The sequence below is a fragment of the Hibiscus syriacus genome, unplaced genomic scaffold, assembly GCF_006381635.1.
Source record: "Hibiscus syriacus cultivar Baekdansim isolate YM2019G1 unplaced genomic scaffold, ASM638163v2 tig00111014_pilon, whole genome shotgun sequence".
NCBI lineage: Eukaryota > Viridiplantae > Streptophyta > Magnoliopsida > Malvales > Malvaceae > Hibiscus > Hibiscus syriacus.
Window position 1 is genome coordinate 271,276 of NW_024062954.1, and position 21,382 is coordinate 292,657.

Below are 21,382 nucleotides of genomic sequence, written 5' to 3' on the forward strand. Positions count from 1 at the left end.
TAGGTTCATTGACATTATAGATGATGAAATTGATAACTCAATTGTAATTTTTCCAAATACAATGACTAAATTATAATTTACTAATAATACGGTGACTCATAGTGAAAATTTAACAATAAAATTATACACATGATTATGGGTGTAAATGAACAGAGCGTTTGGTAAATTATTCGTATAACATTCATTTATATTTGTTTGTTAAGTTAAACAAACAAACATGAACAAAATTTTTATATTCATTTAATAAACGAACGAATAAGGACAAATGTATGTTTGATTCGTTTATGTTCATGAACAAGTTTGTTTATGAGCTCATTTATCGGCTTATTCATTTATATTATTGAACAAGCTGGTTTAAAAGCTCATTTACTTTTTATTTATTTTTTACATTTTAAATATTGATGAATATAGAGTATAAACTGAACATATTATGAAATTTGGATTTTAAACTATAGAGTTTAAGGAGTTCAAGCACTAGTGACATAATTTCACAACATTTTACTTGCAAATGAAAATGTTTAATATAAACAATGTTAAACAAAAAATGTTCATGAACATTAAATAAATATGTTCACGAACATATAAACGAACATGTTCGTAAATGTTAAACGAATATATTCATGAACGCTAAACAAACAAACACGAACACCTTCAAAAATAAATAAACGAATACGAAAACAATATTAAAAATTTAAACAAATATAAATGAACATAAACACCTTTAAAAGTAAACAAACGAACACGAACGCGTCCTTATTCATTCCAACTTGATTCATTTATACCCCTTACTCATGACGTAAGTTTTGCATGAACAAAAGATTACATGTTAGATAACCATTTGGGATTTTACAGTAGAATGATCTAATTGTTACAATCAATTAATTAAGTGACTTAATTATAACTTTTTAAAATATAATAGCTCAATTATAGACTTACTAATAACAGAGTAACCTGTGGTAGTTTACCCAATTGTGTGTGTGTGTGTGTTTTTTTAATTTATTTATTTTCGTCCGTGTGTGGGTTTCTGATCTTCTTTTAATTTCGTCTGTCTTCTGGTTTTTAATCACTTCAACGTTAGCAGCAGATTCTATTGCATTCCCTGTTTCAGTTCCACTCCAACATACGATACCAGTAGCCATGGTAATTCCTCTTTTATTTCCCTTTAATCGTTTATTTTTGCTTCTATTTTTTTTCTTTGTAATTCATCTTATTTCCTCTGGAAACTAGGGTTTCGTCCAGTGTTTTATTATCAATACAAAACTAAGAGGCACGGTTCTTTTAATCGAGCGAATTGCAGCTATTTTCTTATTATTACTACACAATTTATGATTTCATTTGTAGAAATTAATTGTTAGATTGATTGATCGATTCTTTCCGGCGTATGAATCACGCTCAATCCTATTATGATAGTAATCAATTTTTTTTTTTGGATTACTGCGGACAGTAGTGTATTTTTTATCTCCTCTGTTTGTTTTTTATGCGAAATTTAGTCAAACAGGCACACCATTATTTTGATGCAAACTTCACAGAGCAGAGCAACGAGGACATTTATGGATTATGATTCCATAAGTCAAGCTATGGATGGTATGTTTTGTTAAATTTTGCCTATAGTTCCTTGATTTTGGGTTTTTTTTTCTTCTTATTAAATGTTTTCCATTATTATAAGTATTTGCTAATTTGACTGACTGGACTGGCTGTGGGATTCGGATTTAAGTTCCCACTGTTCTTGCTATCAGCATCAATTGCAGGCGGTGGACTGTACCTTTTGGAAGTTGGTTTGTGGAATTTAAAGTGTTCTTTAGATTTGAATCTGCATATTATATGTCTTTCTTTCTCTAGAATATATGTCCAAAATCATTTATATTTCCGAGTTGCAATGAATTAGTGTGGTTCCAACATGAGTCTACGGATTAAATCTACTCTTTTTTGTTGTTTTATAATATTTGACATGTCTGGTGGTTTATGCCATTTTGCATGTGCAGGGATACGTGGATTATATGAAAGGAAACTTAAGGATCTAAATCCAGCATCAGGAAACATCACTTATGACATTGCTGACCTTTACAATTTTATTGATGGCCTTGCAGATATGAGCGACCTTGTGTATGTTTCTCTTTTCTCTATTGTCCACCACTTTTTCCTTTCTTTTTTAATGGATTATTCCCATGTGTTTTATGTTATATTGCATGCTTAGTATTCACGTGTCCATCATAATGACCATTACTCAAAGCTATGGATATTTCATGTAAAATCTGAACCCCAAGGAATAACTGTGTTTTGTGTTCGTAAGTTGCTGTGGACTATTTCCTTCTGCTGAAACTCAAATATGTTTTTGAATAAGTTTTGTCCTGAACCCCAAGGAATAAATGTGTTTTGTGTCTTCACATAAATAGGAGACGGCATCTTGCAACGGATTATTATTATTATTATTTTTGAATAGATGTCCATAGGAAGCTAAACAGTTTACAACTTACGTCCTTGCAAAGCCTCTATACCTAATATTTGTAGCATGCAACTTATTGTTTATTTGGTGGGTGATTGATTTCATTATTATTATTATTTTCTTGCTTGCAGCTATGATCACAGGATTCAAGCTTTCTTGCCTAATGACAGGGAAAGGATCAAACAGAAACTATTTCAACACCTTAAGGATGCGTTTGGTTCACGGAATGTAAGATATCTAGTGGGAATAAAAGATTATCAGGTAATAAGATTACTGAAAATGTTGTATTTTGTGTTTGGTTGGTTTAGTAGGAATGTAAGATTACCGTGTTTGGTTAAAGAAATAAAAGATTATTGGAATGTATATTTTAACAAATTGTTCTTATTATATATTTGTTTTTTTTAACAAGTTGAATTATACTATAATATTACTATAATTAATTTATATATTTCCTTTAAAAAATTTAAATTCATAAAATTTATATAATTTTTTTGTTTACAAAATTAAAAAGATAAATAGGTTTAATGAAAGGGTAAAATTTTATTTTAATCCCTGAACTTCATATAAAATTATAATTATGGATTTTTTTGTTAATCTAAAATAGTTTAAGGATAAATTTATAATTTAACCTTCGTATAATTTTTATTATTCAACGACAGAAGAAAGATAATTTTGAAAAAAAAAATTAAGGGTATTTTAGTCTAAAACGTCGGTAATCCAATAATACCTAAGGGAATGGGTAATCACATTCCCGGTAATATATCCAAAATTATTCACTGTAAGTAATAAAAAATTACTGACCAACCAAACGGGGGAATGTAGATTATATTCTCTCAGTAATGTTGTATATTGTGAACCAAATGACCCCTAAAAAGTTAACACATTAATTAAATCATTTCCGCTCAAAGTGGTTTTTGATAGAAAGAAAATGTGTATCAAAGTGTCACACCTCAATTTGTGGGATTAGTTATTTTTGTTAGTTAAATATGAGGTTTAAAGTATCAATCTAATTATAATGTTGGATTAACTATAAATGTTGAGAATAATTAAGGGATTTTATGTGTAAATTTATCCCTATTTGAGTTTAAGGGATTTTAAAATGAGAAAATAACCTTAGTGACCAAAAATCCCATATAATATACGATTTTAACCAACTTTTTCCGGATTTGCCAAAATGACCAACAAAATCGCAATGCGATCGCTAATTCGCAACGCGATCTCCATTATCGCAAATTCGCGTTGCATTTTCGCAATGCGATAGTTGAAAATCGCGTTGCGATGGTCTACAGTATCGTTGCGATTTTCCCAATTCGCAATGCGAATAGGTAAATCGAAACAGTTTACTTATTCGCATTGCGAATTGGGAAAATCGCAACGCGAATTGGGAAATTCGCAATGCGAATAAGTAAATCGCAACGCGAATTGGGAAAATCGCAATGCGATACTGACTATCGCAATGCGATAATAAAAAATCGCAACGAGATACTTACTTTCGCAACACGATACTGACTTTCGCAACGCGATTTACTTAGCGTCATTCGTATTAACGCGTATTTTTTTTTCAAATTCCAAACACGTATTTTTTCTTAATAAATCGAAAAATGAACCGTCCACAGTAATCGCAACTCATAACCTCAAACCCAAAAACACAACACTCAGTCCCATCTCCATCTCTCACTCTCTACGGCGAAATCCGTCCCCATCTCCGAAGATTTCCGTCCCCATCGCCGGCGAAATCCCTCACAACCATACACAGTCAAAAATCCCTCACAATCATTCAGAAATGGAAAATCAACCTCCGAGGTTTAGTTTTTTTTATTTTTATTTTGAAATTTTTGCATTATTTTAGGTTTTTCATATTGAGATTGATGATAAGTTTACTGGTAATTTCAATAATAGATTAACCATTTCACTTAGATTTCTTATTAAATTCATTCGATTGCTGCCAATACTGCTAAACTGTTTAGCCTGTGAAGTTAGTATTTGTCTTTGCTTTGTCTTTTAGTTGAAGTAATGCAGAAGAAGAATAGTTTCGAGAATGAGAATCGCAACGCGGAAATGACTATCGCAACGCGAAACCAAAATCGCATTGCGATTTTCATTTCGCGTTGCGATTTTAATTTCGCGGTTGCGATTTTCATTTCGCGTTGCGATTGTCTGGTCGCGATAGTCATTTCGCGTTGCGATAGTCATTTCCGCGTTGCGATTCTCATTATCTCGTTGCGATTTTCATTTCAACCAAAAGACAGAAACAGTGTTGCAAATTTTAGTTTCAAGAATAAACTACTATTTATGTTTATTGTTTTGTTTTTATATCTTGACAGTGTAATTTTTGGTATATCTAACTTGGTATGTTTATTGTTTTTTTGTAGAAATTTTTTTCGGCTTCATTGACATTAAGGAATAAAGTTAGCCTAGCCACTACAATTGCTTCGAAGCTTTCACCTGCACAAAGAAAATTGTTTGAAGAAACCTGCTTCGGGCCATGGCTGAGAGTACAGCATCCGGGTGGAGATGCTAGTTTGACCCATTTGTGGCTTCAGACCATGACTAGCGATCTACCCGACAGTATACAACGTGGTGAGGAAGAGATATGGTTTCATTTTCCACCGGCGTATACTTGTTTTGGGCGGAAGGAGTTCTGCTTAATCACTGGTCTACGATTCGGACACGATGATGTAGGCCGGTACACTCGTCATATCATCCGCCCATCATGGTTATCCAGGGTTTTTCCTGATGAGTCAATAGAGAAGCCGAACTTACACGTCGACTACATGAAGAAATTGTTTAATAAGAAAGATGGTTTTACTCGGATGAATGACGTCGATGTTGTCCGAGTATGCCTTCTACTACTTTTGTATGCCGGCTTTCTAGGTAGAGAGACCAGACAACCTATTCCTCAGGAGCTAATATTATTGGTAGAGGACCTAAATGCATGGAATCTGTTTCCGTGGGGTTCGTATATATGGAAAGCTACCTGGACTAAGTTGTCGTCTGCCTTTGATGACCGCAAAAGTTTGCGGGGCGATGGGTCGAAATACACTTTGTCAGGCTTTGTTTGGGCCTTTAAGGTAAGAATTTCTATATAATGTTTTCAAAATTATAATTAATTATTTAACAATTACTAATGTTTGTTATTATATTGTTTGTAGATTTGGATATTCGAGGCTTTCCCCAGCATGCGGACATATGCATTAAAATCCTCAGATGATATTCCTAGGGCTATTTCCTGGAAGAGGAAACGTATGTTGGATTGGGAAGACTTAATACCATATGCGACAATAAATAATGTAAGTTAACACAAATACTATCATATATAAACAAGTTATTAATAGTAGACGTTTAACTTTGTTTTAATTTTTATATTATTAGGAGGCCAACACTCCATTAATGAGACTGACACCCACAGAGGCTGAGCTTGCCACTGATTGGTGGCAAGCTAGTCAGCGTTTTTTTGATGGCACGAATGATTAGCAGCCTCCACTTCCTCCACTTCGAGAGCCATCACCTCACCCAGAGCCATCACCTGATCGACCCGACTATACACCTCTACAACGAGAGCCATCACCTATCCCGTCACATCATCGAGTCTCTTCTCCACCATCACCTCATGATAGGCGACCGACAAAGATGCCACGACTTCTATCTCCCTGTTCTCCACCTCCACGGGATGAGTCAAGGGAGTTACGTGATGAGGTCAATGCCTTGCGTGAGGAGATCGGTACTCTACGCGATAACGATGGTGCATGGCGTGTGGAGGTGTCTACTTTACGTGGTGAGGTTGCCGGTCTACGTGAGATGGTAGTATCATTGCAGAATGAGGTTCATACTCTACGCAACGAGATAAGTTTAAGATTTTCCATATTTAACTTGATGATAAATTTACTCGTAATTTCACTTAAATTAACCATTTCACTTAGATTGCTTAGTAAATTTATTCGGTTGCTGCCAAAACTGCTAAACTTTTTACTTTAACACTGTGAAGTTAGTATTTGTCTTTGTTTTGTCTTTTGGTTGAAAGTTTGAAATATATTTATCTTTGTTTTCACTGTTTAAATATCATGTATGTTTATTTACTGATATTTGTATTTTTATTTAGCGGACCGATAAGGTGGATGCTTTACGTCGGGTTTTTCTTGCACGACAGAGTTCACGCATCAGACGGCGTGCACGTGCTATTAAGTCTCCGTATACCCCAATAGTGCGAAGACACCGCAAGAAGAAGCTCGACTCGCCTATCATCCCTCAAGAGTCCACTCCTATCGTTGAAGAGGCCCCTATCATTCCTCGAGAGTCCCCTCCCACCGTTCAAGAGGCCACTGTCATCGTTGAAGAGGTCCCTCCCACCATTCAAGAGCCCGATTCACATGGCGTCATATGTAGGATTCTTGAGAAACCCTCTGACGTGCCGGACATGATGGATTCAAGTTGGCTCTCGTATGAGTTACCGGCCAGTACCATACCGGTATCTGAAGAGGAGAGGAAACAACTACCGGACACAATTCTGGATAACACCCTTTGGGCTAAGACCGCAGTTGATTTTTATCTACACGAGCGAAGCCAGGGGTGTTTCACTGACATATGCAAGCTCAATGATGATATCTATTTGTTGCTTGATCGGTTTTGGTGGGGCGTATTATTAGGGGTCGAAGACAATGGCTATTTCGATGGAGGGGTAAGTCTTATATTTTTCTTATATTTTCATTTGATTAATTTGTTTAAAAATTAATGTAATTCACTAATATATGTATTTTTTTGTAAAACAGCATATCGATGCGTGGGTGTCACGTCTACTAATAATTAGGAAACTTAAGGAAAATAAAAGAAATACACGGTATACAATAATGCCGACGGCTTTTAACGCAGTTCTCTTGAAGAATCAACGAGATGAATCATTTGCGTTGGGCAATGGACAAGCTAAACTTTATCCTGCATGGTGGGAGGTCGATAAGGTTAGTGTTTATTTTAGATTGAGTTTAAAGGTATTCATAAATAAGTGCGCAAATGAATGAATTATTACTTATGATTGCAGGTGTTTATCCCTGTTTTGGAACGTAACCATTGGCTTCTCGTCGAGCTTCAGATCCCATCCCTTAAGGCAATAGTATATGACAGCATGATAAATTACATATCATTGGCTGATTTAAGAGATATTATTAAGGGATGGAGCTCTTATTTGGCTAAATACTTGGATGCGATAAATTATTGGACTCGTTCTGGAAACAAGAAGCCAAAGAAGCTCAATATTACAGTTAGCAGAGACGAGACCGCACCACAACAAACGAAAGGACCCAGAGGGGATTGTGGTCCTCTCGTATGCTTGGCGTTGGACCGTTTGATCACAGGAAGTATAAAGTATCTACCTCCCACCGATATAGATAGAGCTGCAGTAGGCTTGTGGTTTCGACATTATATGGCTAGATCGATATATACGAGACGCTGTCTACCTGCATCCGCGTTATAAAAATGTCCATAAACAATTGGTATGTTTATAGGCTTGTGGTTTGAAAATGTTTGGTTAAGTACCTAGAATTCAATAATTTGCTGTTTGTAGGTTTTAGATGTGTAGAAAGTGTTGTTTGAGCAAATGTTTGGTTTATGCAGGTTAATCTCAGAAGTGAGCTGCGTGAAAATGATGTATGGCTGCAAAAGTTGATTCAATAGTAGAAGTGTTATTTTCTCTAATAATTATTGCTTATTTTTTGATTGTTTAATTGATTTGTAAAAGATGATTTGTAAAAGTTGATTTGTTTAATTGATGTTAACATAATTCTTATTTGTGCTTGTTTAATTGATTGAAATGTAATGGTTGATTTTGTTGATTTCAATATGCATTATGTTGAAGGCAAAAAGTACTATCGCAATGCGAAATGAAAATCGCAACGAGAGAATCGCAACGCGAAAATGAAAATCGCAACGCGAAATTAAATTCGCGTTGTGATTTTCATTTCGCATTGCGATTCCCTCGTTGCGATTTTCATTTCGCATTGCGATTCTCTCGTTGCGATTTTCATTTCGCATTGCGATAGTAATTTCCGCGTTGCGATGGACATTAAGATGATTGCCTATTAAGTGATAACAACTGGAATAGATCATAGCAATTTTCAAACTCAAGTTACTAATACATGCCTAACTGAAAATGTTAAAAGTTCACACATAAAATCTACATAATACAACGTTTGCATTTAAAAATCACCTAAGTTAACAGACCCAAAAGGTGAAGCCAGTTGTGATTGGGATTTTAAAGATGATTGCGATTTTGATTGCCTTTTTCTTGACACCATATGAGCTTTGGATTTTGATGATGATCCATATTTTGGTAGAGGAACAGATGATTGTGATGGCACTGGTGATCCACATGTCAACCTTGTATGACCACTTTCCTTGCACCGACTACATGCCGATCTCTTCTTCTCTTCACCCTTAGACGGTATACGATCGTGACTTTTTGGTCGGCCAGGTAGCCTTCTGTCCATGGTTGGTGGCAAAACTGTTTGTAAGTCATCTGGTATGTCCCACTCAGAAGGATGTGAAATAGGGTAGACAATCTCGGCATAAGTCTGTCGATATACTTCTGTAGTGTAGCAATCCATAGCGTATGTGCTTGAACCATCTTGGTTTAGATGAAGAGCAACTTTTATAACATGGCCACATGGATAACCAGATGTTTGCCATTTCATACAACTACACGTCCTTGCATTTAGATCGACAAGCCCATTTAAGTTATTATCCAGTACTTCAAACAAAGTGTTTGAACATGGTTCAACTCTCCATGACGTTGACTTCACAACACGTTTCGTTATCTTTTTTTCAGTCCATGGTGTAACACGATGTTCCAATGTTCCTGTAAATTTAAATAAATAATTCTTAGTAAAATATATCCCAATGTTCCTGTAAATTCAAAGAAATAATACCTGCATGGTTTCTTTTCTTGTAGTACCACTGTTGAATAGAGGCTCGAAAAAACTCCATTAACATAGTAATGGGTAATTTCCGGGAATGACGACTTAGAGCGTTAATTGATTCTGCACTATTAGACGTCATGAAACCATATCTTGCTCCAAGTTGATGTACTCTTGACCATCTTTCAAACCCGACATCTTCTAGTGTTTGAGCACACTGAGGCAAAACACGTCTTAAACAGTTTATATGCTTATTGAAATCCACTTCCGATAAGCCTTTACAGCCTTCCAGTATGTCCATTTGTGCTTTTTTATACCAGCAGACCTTGATTTTAGATTTCTATACAAATGAACACCACAAAGTCCATGAAAAGCATCTGGGAAACACCTTCTAACAGCGTTGTCAATTGAGTTTGCCCTATCGGATATGATTGTCAGATTGCTAATAGGACCTATGCAATCCCTAAGATGCCCCATAAACCATGTCCATGAATCAGAGGTTTCAGATTGCCAACCCCGTAAGCTATTGGCAATATCCCATTGTTAGCATCCATGGCTACTGCTAATAAGTTTACTCCAAGGTATCGATCTTTCAAATGTGCTCCGTCAACTATAATAACTGGGCGCATGCAAGTAATAAACGAACGAATCTACAAAATAATATACACAAGAAATATAATCATTTAAATTTTAAATGCATGTAACTAACAGAAATGAGTCAACAGAATTATTGATTTACTAACCGCAGCATCAATGGCGATAAACAACAACTCAAAGCGTCCATCTCTATCTGTTTTGATATGAGTTACCGACCCAGGATTTTTCAGCTTTAAATTATGACAATAAGCCGGCAGTTGGGCAAACGATGCTTCTGGCGGCCCCCTCAACAATTCCAAGGCATAACATTTGGCTCTCCAAGCTTGAGAATATGATATACTAATCTTGAACCGAGCATTCATGTCAGTCATAATTTCATGTCCCCGATATACCCTGCCATTCAAAAACATTAACTCAGCCAGAAAACCACCAACACTTTTTTGTTTGCCTGTCTATGGTGAGGAAAAACTTGGGTTCTTGAACATGTATGTTTATCAATAAAGGTCCTAACTTGAAACATTGCGCAATCTTTTATCCTCTTTGCAATCATACGCCACGTACAGTTTTTGTCAATCGTACACCTTGTTTCGAAACGATCTTTGCTTGATTTGTTAACTTTTAGTTGATAGCCATCTTCCACACATTTCGTATACAAAGCTATCTTCAAGTCTTCCTTTGTATCAAAACAATCATCTTTCTTGATACGAATAACTTTTGTGTAACAATCAACTGCTTTCTTTGCCAACTCTTCTTCCGGTAACTGAAGTAATTCTGGCATATTCCAGTTATACTCCCGTGGCATTTTCTTTTCTTCGGGGACTTTTTTCTTCTTTTTTCTTCTTCAGGATTATATGAATTACAGAATGGATGTTCAACATGTTCATTCACAGTCGTAACTTCCTCCTCATTATCATCAACAACATCTTCCTCGACAACGGGTGTTTCATCATCAAAATTCGGGTATTGACCAATATCAAAATCATTACACGCAGGGTCTGTTTCTTCTTCTGAAACATCATCAAAATTCGTGTATTGACCAATATCAAAGTCCGGGTATTGACCAAGATCAAATTTCGAATACTGACTAGTACTCACAATTTTTTCTCTTGGCTCATCATCGTCTAATTGGTCAATACGAAAACCGGAATTTGGTGCTGAAAGTTGATTTGGATTTGGATTAGAGAAAGGCTGTGGGTTTTGAGACCCACTTAGTTGATTACTACCCGCTACTGACCCAACAATACTACTTCTAGGTTCAACAACATACAATGTAACATCATCACTTGAAACATTAATGTAAGCAATGAATCGTTCAACATCTTCATTGTCGGTTAACAAATAAACTTTACCATTTCTCTGATAAGATAGCCTAAATCCACTTAGGGGCTCTAAATTCAATTTTTTGAAACACGTAACATTAGGGTTTCATAAGTTAACTTCTTTAATGACAGTTTTAGTTGAAGATTCATGGGTAAATGCATATATTGTAAAACACCATGAACATTCTCCCATGACCCTCCAAAACACAAATCTATCCAAACATGATCAACATTAGATGATTTCATGGTTGTAACTAAACAAACGAGATGCGAAACTAAGACCTGTTGCCGGATGGGGAAGGATGTCGTTGGATATTGGAACGGATGTCGCCGGAGAGAGTGATAGATGGAGATGGAATGAGTTGCGATTTAGGGATTTAGGTTATGAGTTGTTGCTGCTGCGTATATATACATACACAAAAAATTTGGCTTGCGAAACTAAAACCTGTTGCGAACTTTGAAACTCGCATTGCGATTCTGTATTATCTCGTTGCGAAAGTCAGAATCGCGTTGCGAAAGGCAATCATTTGACCATCGCAATGCGAACTGCAAATCGCAACGATAGAATCGCAATGCGAAATGAAAAAAGGCAACGAGGATTAACATGCATAAACTTTTAACAATTATTATTGAATTCTAGGTACTTAACCAAACATTTTCAAAACAAAAGGAGTATATATGTTAACAAAACTTGCATTATGTGTATTTTATGTGTGCACTTTTAACATTTTCAGTTAGGCATGTATTAGTAACTTGAGTTTGAACATTGCTATGATCTGTTCAGTTGTCATCACTTAATTCATTTGACTATCGCAACGCGAAAATGGTTATCGCAACGAGAAAATCGCAATGCGAAATGAAAATCGCATTGCGATTTTCTCGTTGCGATAACCATTTCGCGTTGCGATAGTCTGTTTTGCCTTCAACATAAATCAGATTGAAAATCAACAAATCAACTATTACATTTCAACACAAATTATGTACACATCAATTAAACAAATCAACATTTACAAATAATCTTTTACAAATCAATTAAACAATCAAAAAATAATAATAATTCTTATTTCTTCATCAATTATTGAATCAAGAATCAACAACTTTGTGACCCCGTACATCCATTTCACGCAGCTCACTTAAGGATTAACCTGCAGAAACCAAATATTTGCTCAAACAAGACTTCCTACACATCTAAAACCTACAAACAGCAAATTATTGAATTCTAGGTACTTAACCAAACATTTTCAAACCAAAAGGAGTATATATGTTAACAAAACTTGCATTATGTGTATTTTATGTGTGCACTTTTAACATTTCAGTTAGGCATGTATTAGTAACTTGAGTTTGAACATTGCTATGATCTGTTCAGTTGTCATCACTTATTAGACATTCATTTGACTATCGCAACGTGAAAATGGCTATCGCAACGCGAAAATGGTTATCGCAACGAGAATATCGCAACGCGAAATGACAATCGCATTGCGATTTTCTCGTTGCGATTTTCATTTCGCATTGCGATTTCATTTCGCATTGCGATTTTCTCGTTGCGATAGCCATTTCGCATTGCGATAGTCTGTTTTGCCTTCAACATAAAGCAGATTGAAAATCAACAAATCAACTATTACATTTCAACACAAATTATGTACACATCAATTAAACAAATCAACATTTACAAATCATCTTTTACAAATCAATTAAACAATCAAAAAATAATAATAATTCTTATTTCTTCATCAATTATTGAATCAATGAATCAACAACTTTGTGACCCCGTACATCCATTTCACGCAGCTCACTTAAGGATTAACCTGCAGAAACCAAACATTTGCTCAAACAAGACTTCCTACACATCTAAAACCTACAAACAACAAATTATTGAATTCTAGGTACTTAACCAAACATTTTCAAACCAAAAGGAGTATATATGTTAACAAAACTTGCATTTGACTTACCAATTAACAATGGACACTTTCATAACGCGGATGCAGGTAGGCAGCGTCTCGAATATATTGCTCTAGCCATATAATGCCGAAACCACAAGCCTACTGCAGCTCTATCTCTATCGGTGGGAGGTAAAAACTCTGTGCTTCCTGTCGTCAAACGCGCCAAGCAAAGGCATACGAGAGGACCACAATCCCCTCTGGCTCCCGGCGATTGCTGTGGCGCGGTCTCGTCTCTGACAACTGTGACATTGAACTTCTTTGGCTTCTTGTGTCCAGAATGACTCCAATACTTAATCCCATCCAAGAATTTAGCCAAATGAGAGCTCCATCCTTGAAAATATCTCTCAAATCAGACAGTGATATGTAATTGATCATGCTGTCATACACTATTATCTTCAGGGATGGGAGCTGAAGTTGGACGAGAAGCCAGTGACGACGTTCCAAAACAGGGATAAACACCTGCGATCATAAGTAATAATTCATTTATTTGCGCACTTATTTATTAACACCTTTAAAAAATTTAAAAAATTACACTAACCTTATCGACCTCCCACCATGCAGGATAAAGTTTAGCTTGTCCATTGCCAACAAAAATGATTCATCTCGTTGATTCTTCAAGTGAACTGCGTGAAAAGCCGTCGGCATTATTGTATATAGCGAATTTTTTTTATTTTTCCTAAGCTTCCTTATTATTAGTAGACGTAACACCCATGCATCGATATGCTGTTTTACAAAAAAATACATATATTAGTGAATTACATTAATTTTTAAACAAATTAATCAAAATCATATATAAGACAAATATAGTCTTACCTCCCATCCAAATAGCCACTGTCTTCAACCCCTAATAGCACACCCCACCAAGACCGATCAAGCAACAAAAACATTTCATCGTTGAGTTTGCTGATGTCAGTGTAACACCCTTGGCTCCGCTCATGTAGATAAAAATCAACTGCGGTCTTAGCCCAAAGGGTATTATCCACAATTGTTTCCGGTAGTTGTCTCCTCTCCACTTCAGATACCGGAAGGGTACTAGCCGGTAACTCATACGAGAGCCAACTCTCATCCATCATGTCCGGAACTGGTGGGGGTTTCTCAATACTTCGATATTACCCCATGTGAATCGGGCTCTGGAATGGTGGGAGGGACCTCTTCAACGATGACAGTGGCCTCTTGAACGGTGGGGGGGGGAATCTGAGGGAGAATAGGGGCCTCTTGAACGATTGGAGGGGACTCTTGAGGGATGACCGGTGAGTCGGGCTTCTTCTTGCGGAGTCTTCGCACCATTGGGGTGAACGGAGACGTAATAGCACGTCCACGCCGTCTGATGCGTGAACTCTGTCGTGCAAGGAAAACCCGACGTAAAGCATCCACCTTATCGGGCCGCTAAAAAAAATTAATACATAAATCAGTAAATAAACAGACATGATATTAAACAAAGACAAATGTTTCAAACTAGCATTGTATTCACCCAAATCATTATTCTATCATAGTTCACAAATGCTCAGATAACATTCCAGAAGTAAGCACTTATATAAACATTTAAAAGGACAACATATATAAACATTCCAGAAGAAGAATAGTTTACTTTCGCAACACGAAACTTAAAATCGCAACGCGAAATGACTATCGCAACGCGGAAATGGCTATCGCAATGCGAAATGAAAATCGCAACGACAAAATCGCAACGCGAAATGAAATCGCAACGCGAAACACAAATCGCATTGCGATTTCATTTCGCGTTGCGATTTTGTCGTTGCGATTTCATTTCGCGTTGCGATTTTGTCGTTGCGATTTTCATTTCGCATTGCGATAGCCATTTCCGCGTTGCGATAGTCATTTTCGTGTTGCGAAAGTAAACTATTCTTCTTCTGCAAATTGAAACTTGAATGGATTGCATTACTTCAACCAAAAGACAAAAACAAAACCAAAAACAAATACTAACAAAAACAGATTGGCAGCAACCGAATGAATTACGAGTATGAAAAATCTTAAACTTACCTCGTTGCGTAGAGTATGAACCTCATTCTGTAACGATGCTACCATCTCACGTAGAGCGGCTACCTCACCGCGTAATGTAGACACCTCAACACGCCATGCACCATCGTCTTTGCGTAAAGTACCAACCTCCTCACGCAAGGCATTGACCTCATCACGTAACTCTCCTAACTCATCCCGTTGAGGTGGAGGTGGGGAATAGGGAGATAAACGTCGTGACATCTTTGCCGGTCGCCTATCTTGCGGTGATGGTGGAGAAGAGACTCGATGATGTGAAAGAATAGGTGATGGCTGTCGTTGTGGAGGTGTATAGCCGGGTCGATCAGATGATGGCTCTAGGTGAGGTGATAGCTCTGGGCGAGGTGATGGCTCCCGAAGTGGGGGCTGCTCATCAACCGTTCCATCAAAAAAACGCTTACTAGCTTGCCACCAATCAGTGGCAAGCTCAGCTTCCGTGGGTGTCAGCCTGTAGAGGAGTGTTGGCCTCCTAACAATATAAAAGCTTAAACAAAGTTAAATGTGTACTAGTAATAACTTGTTTATAAACATATGGTAGTATTTATGTTAACTTACATTATTTATTGTCGTATACCGTAGTAAATCTTCCCATTGCAAGGTTCATTTCCTCTTCCAGGAAATAGCCCTGGGAATATTATTTGAAGTTTTTATTACATATGTCTTCATGGCGGGAAAGGCCTCAAATATCCAAATCTACAAACAATATAATAACAAACATTAGTAATTGTTAAATAATTACTTATAATTTTGGAAACATTATATAAAAATTCTTACCTTAAAGGCCCAAAAAGCCTGTCAAAGTGTATTTGGAACCATCGCCATGCAAACTTTTTCGATCATCCAAGGCAGACGATAACTTTTCCATGTAGCTTTCCATAAATACGAGCCCCACGGAAACAGGTTCCACGCATTTAGGTCTTCTACCAATTTGATTAGATCATTTGGAATAGGTTGTCTGGCCTCTCTGCCTAAAAGCCGGCATGCAAAAGAATTAGAAGGCATACTCGGACAACGTCGACGTCATCCATCCGAGTAAAACCATCTTTATTATTCAAAAATCTTGTCAGGTCTTCTACGTGTAGACTCGGCCTCTCCAGCTCAGGGAAAACCCGGGATAGCCATGATGGGCGGGTAATGTGTCTAGTATACCGACCTAAATCATCGTGTCCGAAGCGTAGACCGGTGATTAAGCAAAACTCCTCCCGCCCAAAACACGTATACGCCGGTGGAAAATCAAACCATATCTCTTCATCACGACGTGTATAGTCTCTGGTAGATCTCTAGTCATGGTTTGAAGAAACAGGTGTGTCAACATCGCATCTCCACCGGGATGTTGTACTTTCAGCCATGGCCCGAAGCATGTATCCTCAAACATTTTTCTTTGTGCAGGTGAAAGCTTCAACGCAATTGTTTTGGCCAGGCTGACTTTATTTCTCAAGGTCAATTGAGCCGAATAAAAGTTCTACAAAAACAATAAACATACTAAATTAGATATACCAAAAACTACACTGTGAAGATATACCAAAAAATAATAAACATAAATAGTAGTAGTTTATTCTTCAAACTTAAATATGCAACACTGTGAATTTCGTATTGTCTTTGTTTTTTGGTTGAAGTAATGCAATTCATTCAAGTTTCAATTTGCAGAAGAAGAATAGTTTCTGAAAATGAAAATCGCAACACGAAAATGACTATCGCAACGAGAGAATCGCAACGCGAAACTAAAATCGCGTTGCGATTTGCATTTCGCGTTGCGATTCTTGGTTGATTTAATAAGCAATCTAAGTGAAATGGTTAATCTATTATTGAAATTACCAGTAAACCTATAATCAATTTCAATGTGAAAAACCTAATAATAATGCAAAAATTTCAAAAAGAAAATAATTAAAAAAACTAACCCTCGTTGGTTGATTTGGTTGATTTTCCATTTCTGATTGTGAGGGTGGCTTTGAGAGATTTAGATAGACGGATTTCGCCGGAGATGGGGACGGATTTCGTCGGAGATGGGTGAGAGAGTGAGAGATGGAGATGGGACTGAGTTGTGATTTTAGGTTTTAGGTTATGAGTTGCGATTACGGGATATACTGTGGACAGTTCAGTGTTCCAATATATTTATATTCATGTTTGGAATTTAAAAATAAAATACTTGGCCAGGATACTAATGGCGCTTTGAAAATCGCATTGCGATTATGTATTATCGCGTTGCGAAAGTCAGTATCGCGTTGCGAAAGTAAGTATCTCGTTGTGATTTTTATTATCGCATTGCGATAGTCAGTATCGCATTGCGATTTTCCCAATTCGCGTTGCGATTACTTATTCGCATTGCGAATTTCCCAATTCGCGTTGCGATTTACTTATTCGCATTGCGAATTGGGAAAATCGTAACGATACTGTAGACCATCGCAACGCGATTTTCAACTATCGCATTGCGAAAATGCAACGCGAATTTGCGATAATGGAGATCGCGTTGCGAATTAGTGATCGCATTGCGATTTTGTTGGTCATTTTGACAAATCCGAAAAAAATTGGTTAAAATCGTATATTATATGGGATTTTTGGTCACTGAGATTATTTCTCTTTTAAAATTCACGTAAATTTTTTATCTTTTTGTCTGATGTGAACTTTATATTTTATCCAAAATATTTAGAACCACAAATGAATATGATATTTTGGTGAAAAAGTTTAAATTTAAATCAGAGAACCAGGGAACTATTTTGGTTACTCGTCAACCCGCTTAATCGACCCATAGCATGCCTTAACTCGAGCCATCAACATTTTCGACCTAAGATCAGTAACCCGAACCAAAAACGACAACAACAACCTTCTCTCATCCAGTAACAGTAGTGATAGTGTTCCAACAGTGTCAAGCTCTGACAGTGTTGAAAGACCGAGTATGCAAGTTTGTTCATGCACCGTGTCGTCACCTGTAACCAAACGACCAAGGAATAACATCCAGGCAGCAAGAATCAACAAGAAATGAAATACAAAGGTCAATGGGGGTAAGTTTTTCGATTCCCGATGATTCTGATGTTGGTTGGAAGATTCGTGCGGCGGGAAGAGCGGTATGGTAGCGAGGATCAACATACTGTAAACATGGCTCCATCGGACGATTGTCGACGGCGAGCGAAAGCCTTTATTTCCAGAAAGCTAAACATTTTCTGTAGATCCACGACCATCTATGGAGTTTCTCGATGAACATAGGACATATTCATGGAGAGGACCAAGGCGCTTTGAACGGTGTAACTTGGGTCTTGGTTGGCAACCGTCGACGACGGCCGACACGGTGGTCACCGGCATTTGAATAATGGCCGATGAAGCTTCTTTGTCTTCGTACAGAGCTTTCGATTGTGGGAGAATTTAAAAGAAATAAAATAAATTGTGAAATAAAGAATGGTTCAAGCGTATATGGTTTTGGAGATTGTTAATAAATTGAGAATGGAAAATTACAAGGTAAGTCATCCAAGTTTGGTAAAAGCTTAAGCTTGTTTTTCAACTTCCAAATTGTTATAATTATGCCATAATTGTTTCTATTTTACTTCAAAGGTAGCATGGTTTTTGGAAAGGGAGATGGTCAAATCACATTTTTATTCCTCCATTTTCAGTAAAATTCTGATTTGTTATTCAATTTTAGTGTTCAACCTAGCTTTGATAGTTTAGATTAGTTCGTTTTAGCCCTGATTTTAGTAATTAAATATTATAGTAGCACCATCAGTTTTTAGTTTTACCAATTGGGTCCTCAAATTTTTTTTAGATTCTAATAAGTTATTTCTATGGCGAGGGAAATTATGTTAGGAATTGAGTTCATATATTTGATGGTATAACTCCTGATACCTCGCGATCCATCTGTACGCGATTGTGCAATGCTGTAAAGCGTAACGAGACGAGTACTCAGTATAACTCCTGATCCGACCCGTTTTGCGAGGTGTGTTCCTTGTGATATATATATGTTTGAAATATCATGTGCACATAACTATTTTACTTGATTTACAATATAGTGGTTGATCTGATTTAATTCGTATGATTTATCTGTTTCAAGCCTGATTTCTGATTTAATGAAGTTTTAAGTATACTTGTTTGATTCATGTTCTCTAGTTATGTTCTTATTAAATTGATATCTGCTGGAACTATAATTTCCTTGATACTGTTAGTTACTGCTTGAAAACTATTCTCTTTGGGGTACTTTGGGATATGGTATTGAGTCTCTGTAGGTTCAACTCCGATCAAGCTGGTAATTTCTCAGTAGGTTCAACACCGATCAAGCTGGTAATTCATTATGGACATAAGGCGACCTTCGGGTGGGCTTCTGGGTCCAATGGGCCTAGTGGTAAGACCTTATGGACCCTAAGATACTCCTTTAGGGTGGATTTTACTATGTGCATTGGGTAAGTCCTTATGTGCCTGAGGGCACACCCTCAGGTAGAAACCTACGCTTCGGCTAGGATAAGACCTTGTGGACCTAAGGTGCTCCCTTAGGTTGGCATCTACGCCCTTTGGGCCTAAAGTAAGTACTTATGGATGCAGTTCTGGGGAATTGCATATGGCGTACGTTTGAAGGGTTGTTTTGTATTTTAAACTATAACTCTACTATCATTTTCATAACTTTGATAATGAACCAATTTTGAAACTTAATTGTATGTTTTTATTTTGCACTGCTGGAACACATTAAGCTCCCTAGCTCACTCCCCCAAACTTTTCTCTTTCTGATACTTTTTGATAGGCTATCCGAACCTGACACTTGGAGGATCGATACATTCGTACAATATTATTATTTTGTTAAGTTTTTATCTTCCGATTTGCCATTATGATGGGTGATATGTGTCTATTTATTTTGAATACTTATATTGCAACATATATTGCTTTTGGACTAATGTTAGAATTACATCGATACTGATTTGTGAAAGATTTTGTTTTACTTAGACATTTATAGTTTTATATATTACTCGAATATGAACTTATTATTAATAATTATGTTTTTAAAATGTGTTTATTCATAATATGGATTTAAATTATTGAAAAATATTTTGAAAATTTTTATCGTAATCTGCTAGATTTAGTCGTAACGCATAGGCCGGGTCTAAGGGTTACACAAAGTGTAGAAGATCTTATAAATGTGTGGTCAACTACCTCCTAACTTTGCACATATGTTTTTGAGAACCATTGCAGCTCTCTCCAAAGTTCCAGATGAATAGCACAGGTTTTGTGTGGTCAATGTTGTACTCCATAAGCAAAGTTAATGGTATTTTTGTCTAGAAAGCTTGACCTTTACTATCATCATATAATATTTGGTTTGAGTTGTTGGTATTTTGATGGTACTTGCATGTCGAAACCTCGAAAAATGTCTTACTCGAGCTCACAATTAGGTAAGATTTCAAGCATTGTTCTGTTTTCATCGGATCAATTTGGGGTTTTTCTTTTATGTTTATTACACCTTTTGCTCTTTGTTTCCTGGTTGGTTCTTTGTGCTTTCTTTTTTATCTTGGTGACATCCTTGTAACTTCATGGTATAATAATTCTACGGTGTCTTGGCATAAGGATCTTTAATTTTTGCTTGTTGGATTGGTTCAAAACTCTTGATAATCAAGCAAAGCCCCAATGCTAAGAAACATGACCGTCTCGGATACTTTCAAGGCTACGAGGAAAACTCAAAAATAGCCACTCGTTATTTCAAATAGGTATACTTGTGGAATAATTTTTTTTGTCGACGGTGCATAAAATGGTATCCACTCGATATTTCAAGCTTAACTTGACTTTTATGCTTTCCAAATGTCATAAAGGCAGAAGCGTGCAACTTTGGATGATATACTATAGCTTCAATAGGACATTTTCTTATTAATCCAATATAAAAGGTACCTACAATTGGCAGTTTTAGAGCTAGATGGAACACAATTGATTAAACAAAATATAAAATCATGAAAAGAAAATGACCCTTTTAGAAACTTTGCAGTCAAGGGGTATACAATGTAAATCTGTAAACTATTTACCTGTGCTGACTGCTCGCGGTTGAAAAAACATTCAGACTAAGAATCTTGTAGAGAGCCAACATGAAAAAATATATTGATCTCACTTCCCTGTTTTGGTCAATAACCGTTGAGGATCATTGTAAGAATACCCGTCATGGAGAACGATCGGTAGCCATGGAATTGCTATATGGATATCTGCCTGATG

At 36.6% G+C, this 21,382-nt stretch overlaps 1 protein-coding gene across 1 annotated transcript; it reads left to right on the top strand.

Annotated features, from left to right (window-relative positions):
• Window positions 1-1,048: 1,048 nt before the first annotated feature.
• Window positions 1,049-19,425, top strand: LOC120150155 (enhancer of rudimentary homolog). The gene is made up of 5 exons (XM_039162867.1): window positions 1,049-1,140; window positions 1,491-1,584; window positions 1,983-2,103; window positions 2,575-2,704; window positions 19,366-19,425. Exons 1-5 carry the CDS (start codon window positions 1,138-1,140, stop codon window positions 19,423-19,425), a joined length of 408 nt encoding a protein of 135 aa, XP_039018798.1. The 5' UTR covers window positions 1,049-1,137.
• The last annotated feature ends 1,957 nt before the right edge of the window (window positions 19,426-21,382 follow it).

What these genes read in the sequence shown, in the direction of transcription:
- LOC120150155 (XM_039162867.1), top strand. An exon ending in CATAAGTCAAGCTATGGATG is followed by an intron (nt 1,585 to 1,982) that starts GTATGTTTTGTT and finishes TTGCATGTGCAG; the next exon opens with GGATACGTGGATTATATGAA. An exon ending in GCAGATATGAGCGACCTTGT is followed by an intron (nt 2,104 to 2,574) that starts GTATGTTTCTCT and finishes TCTTGCTTGCAG; the next exon opens with CTATGATCACAGGATTCAAG.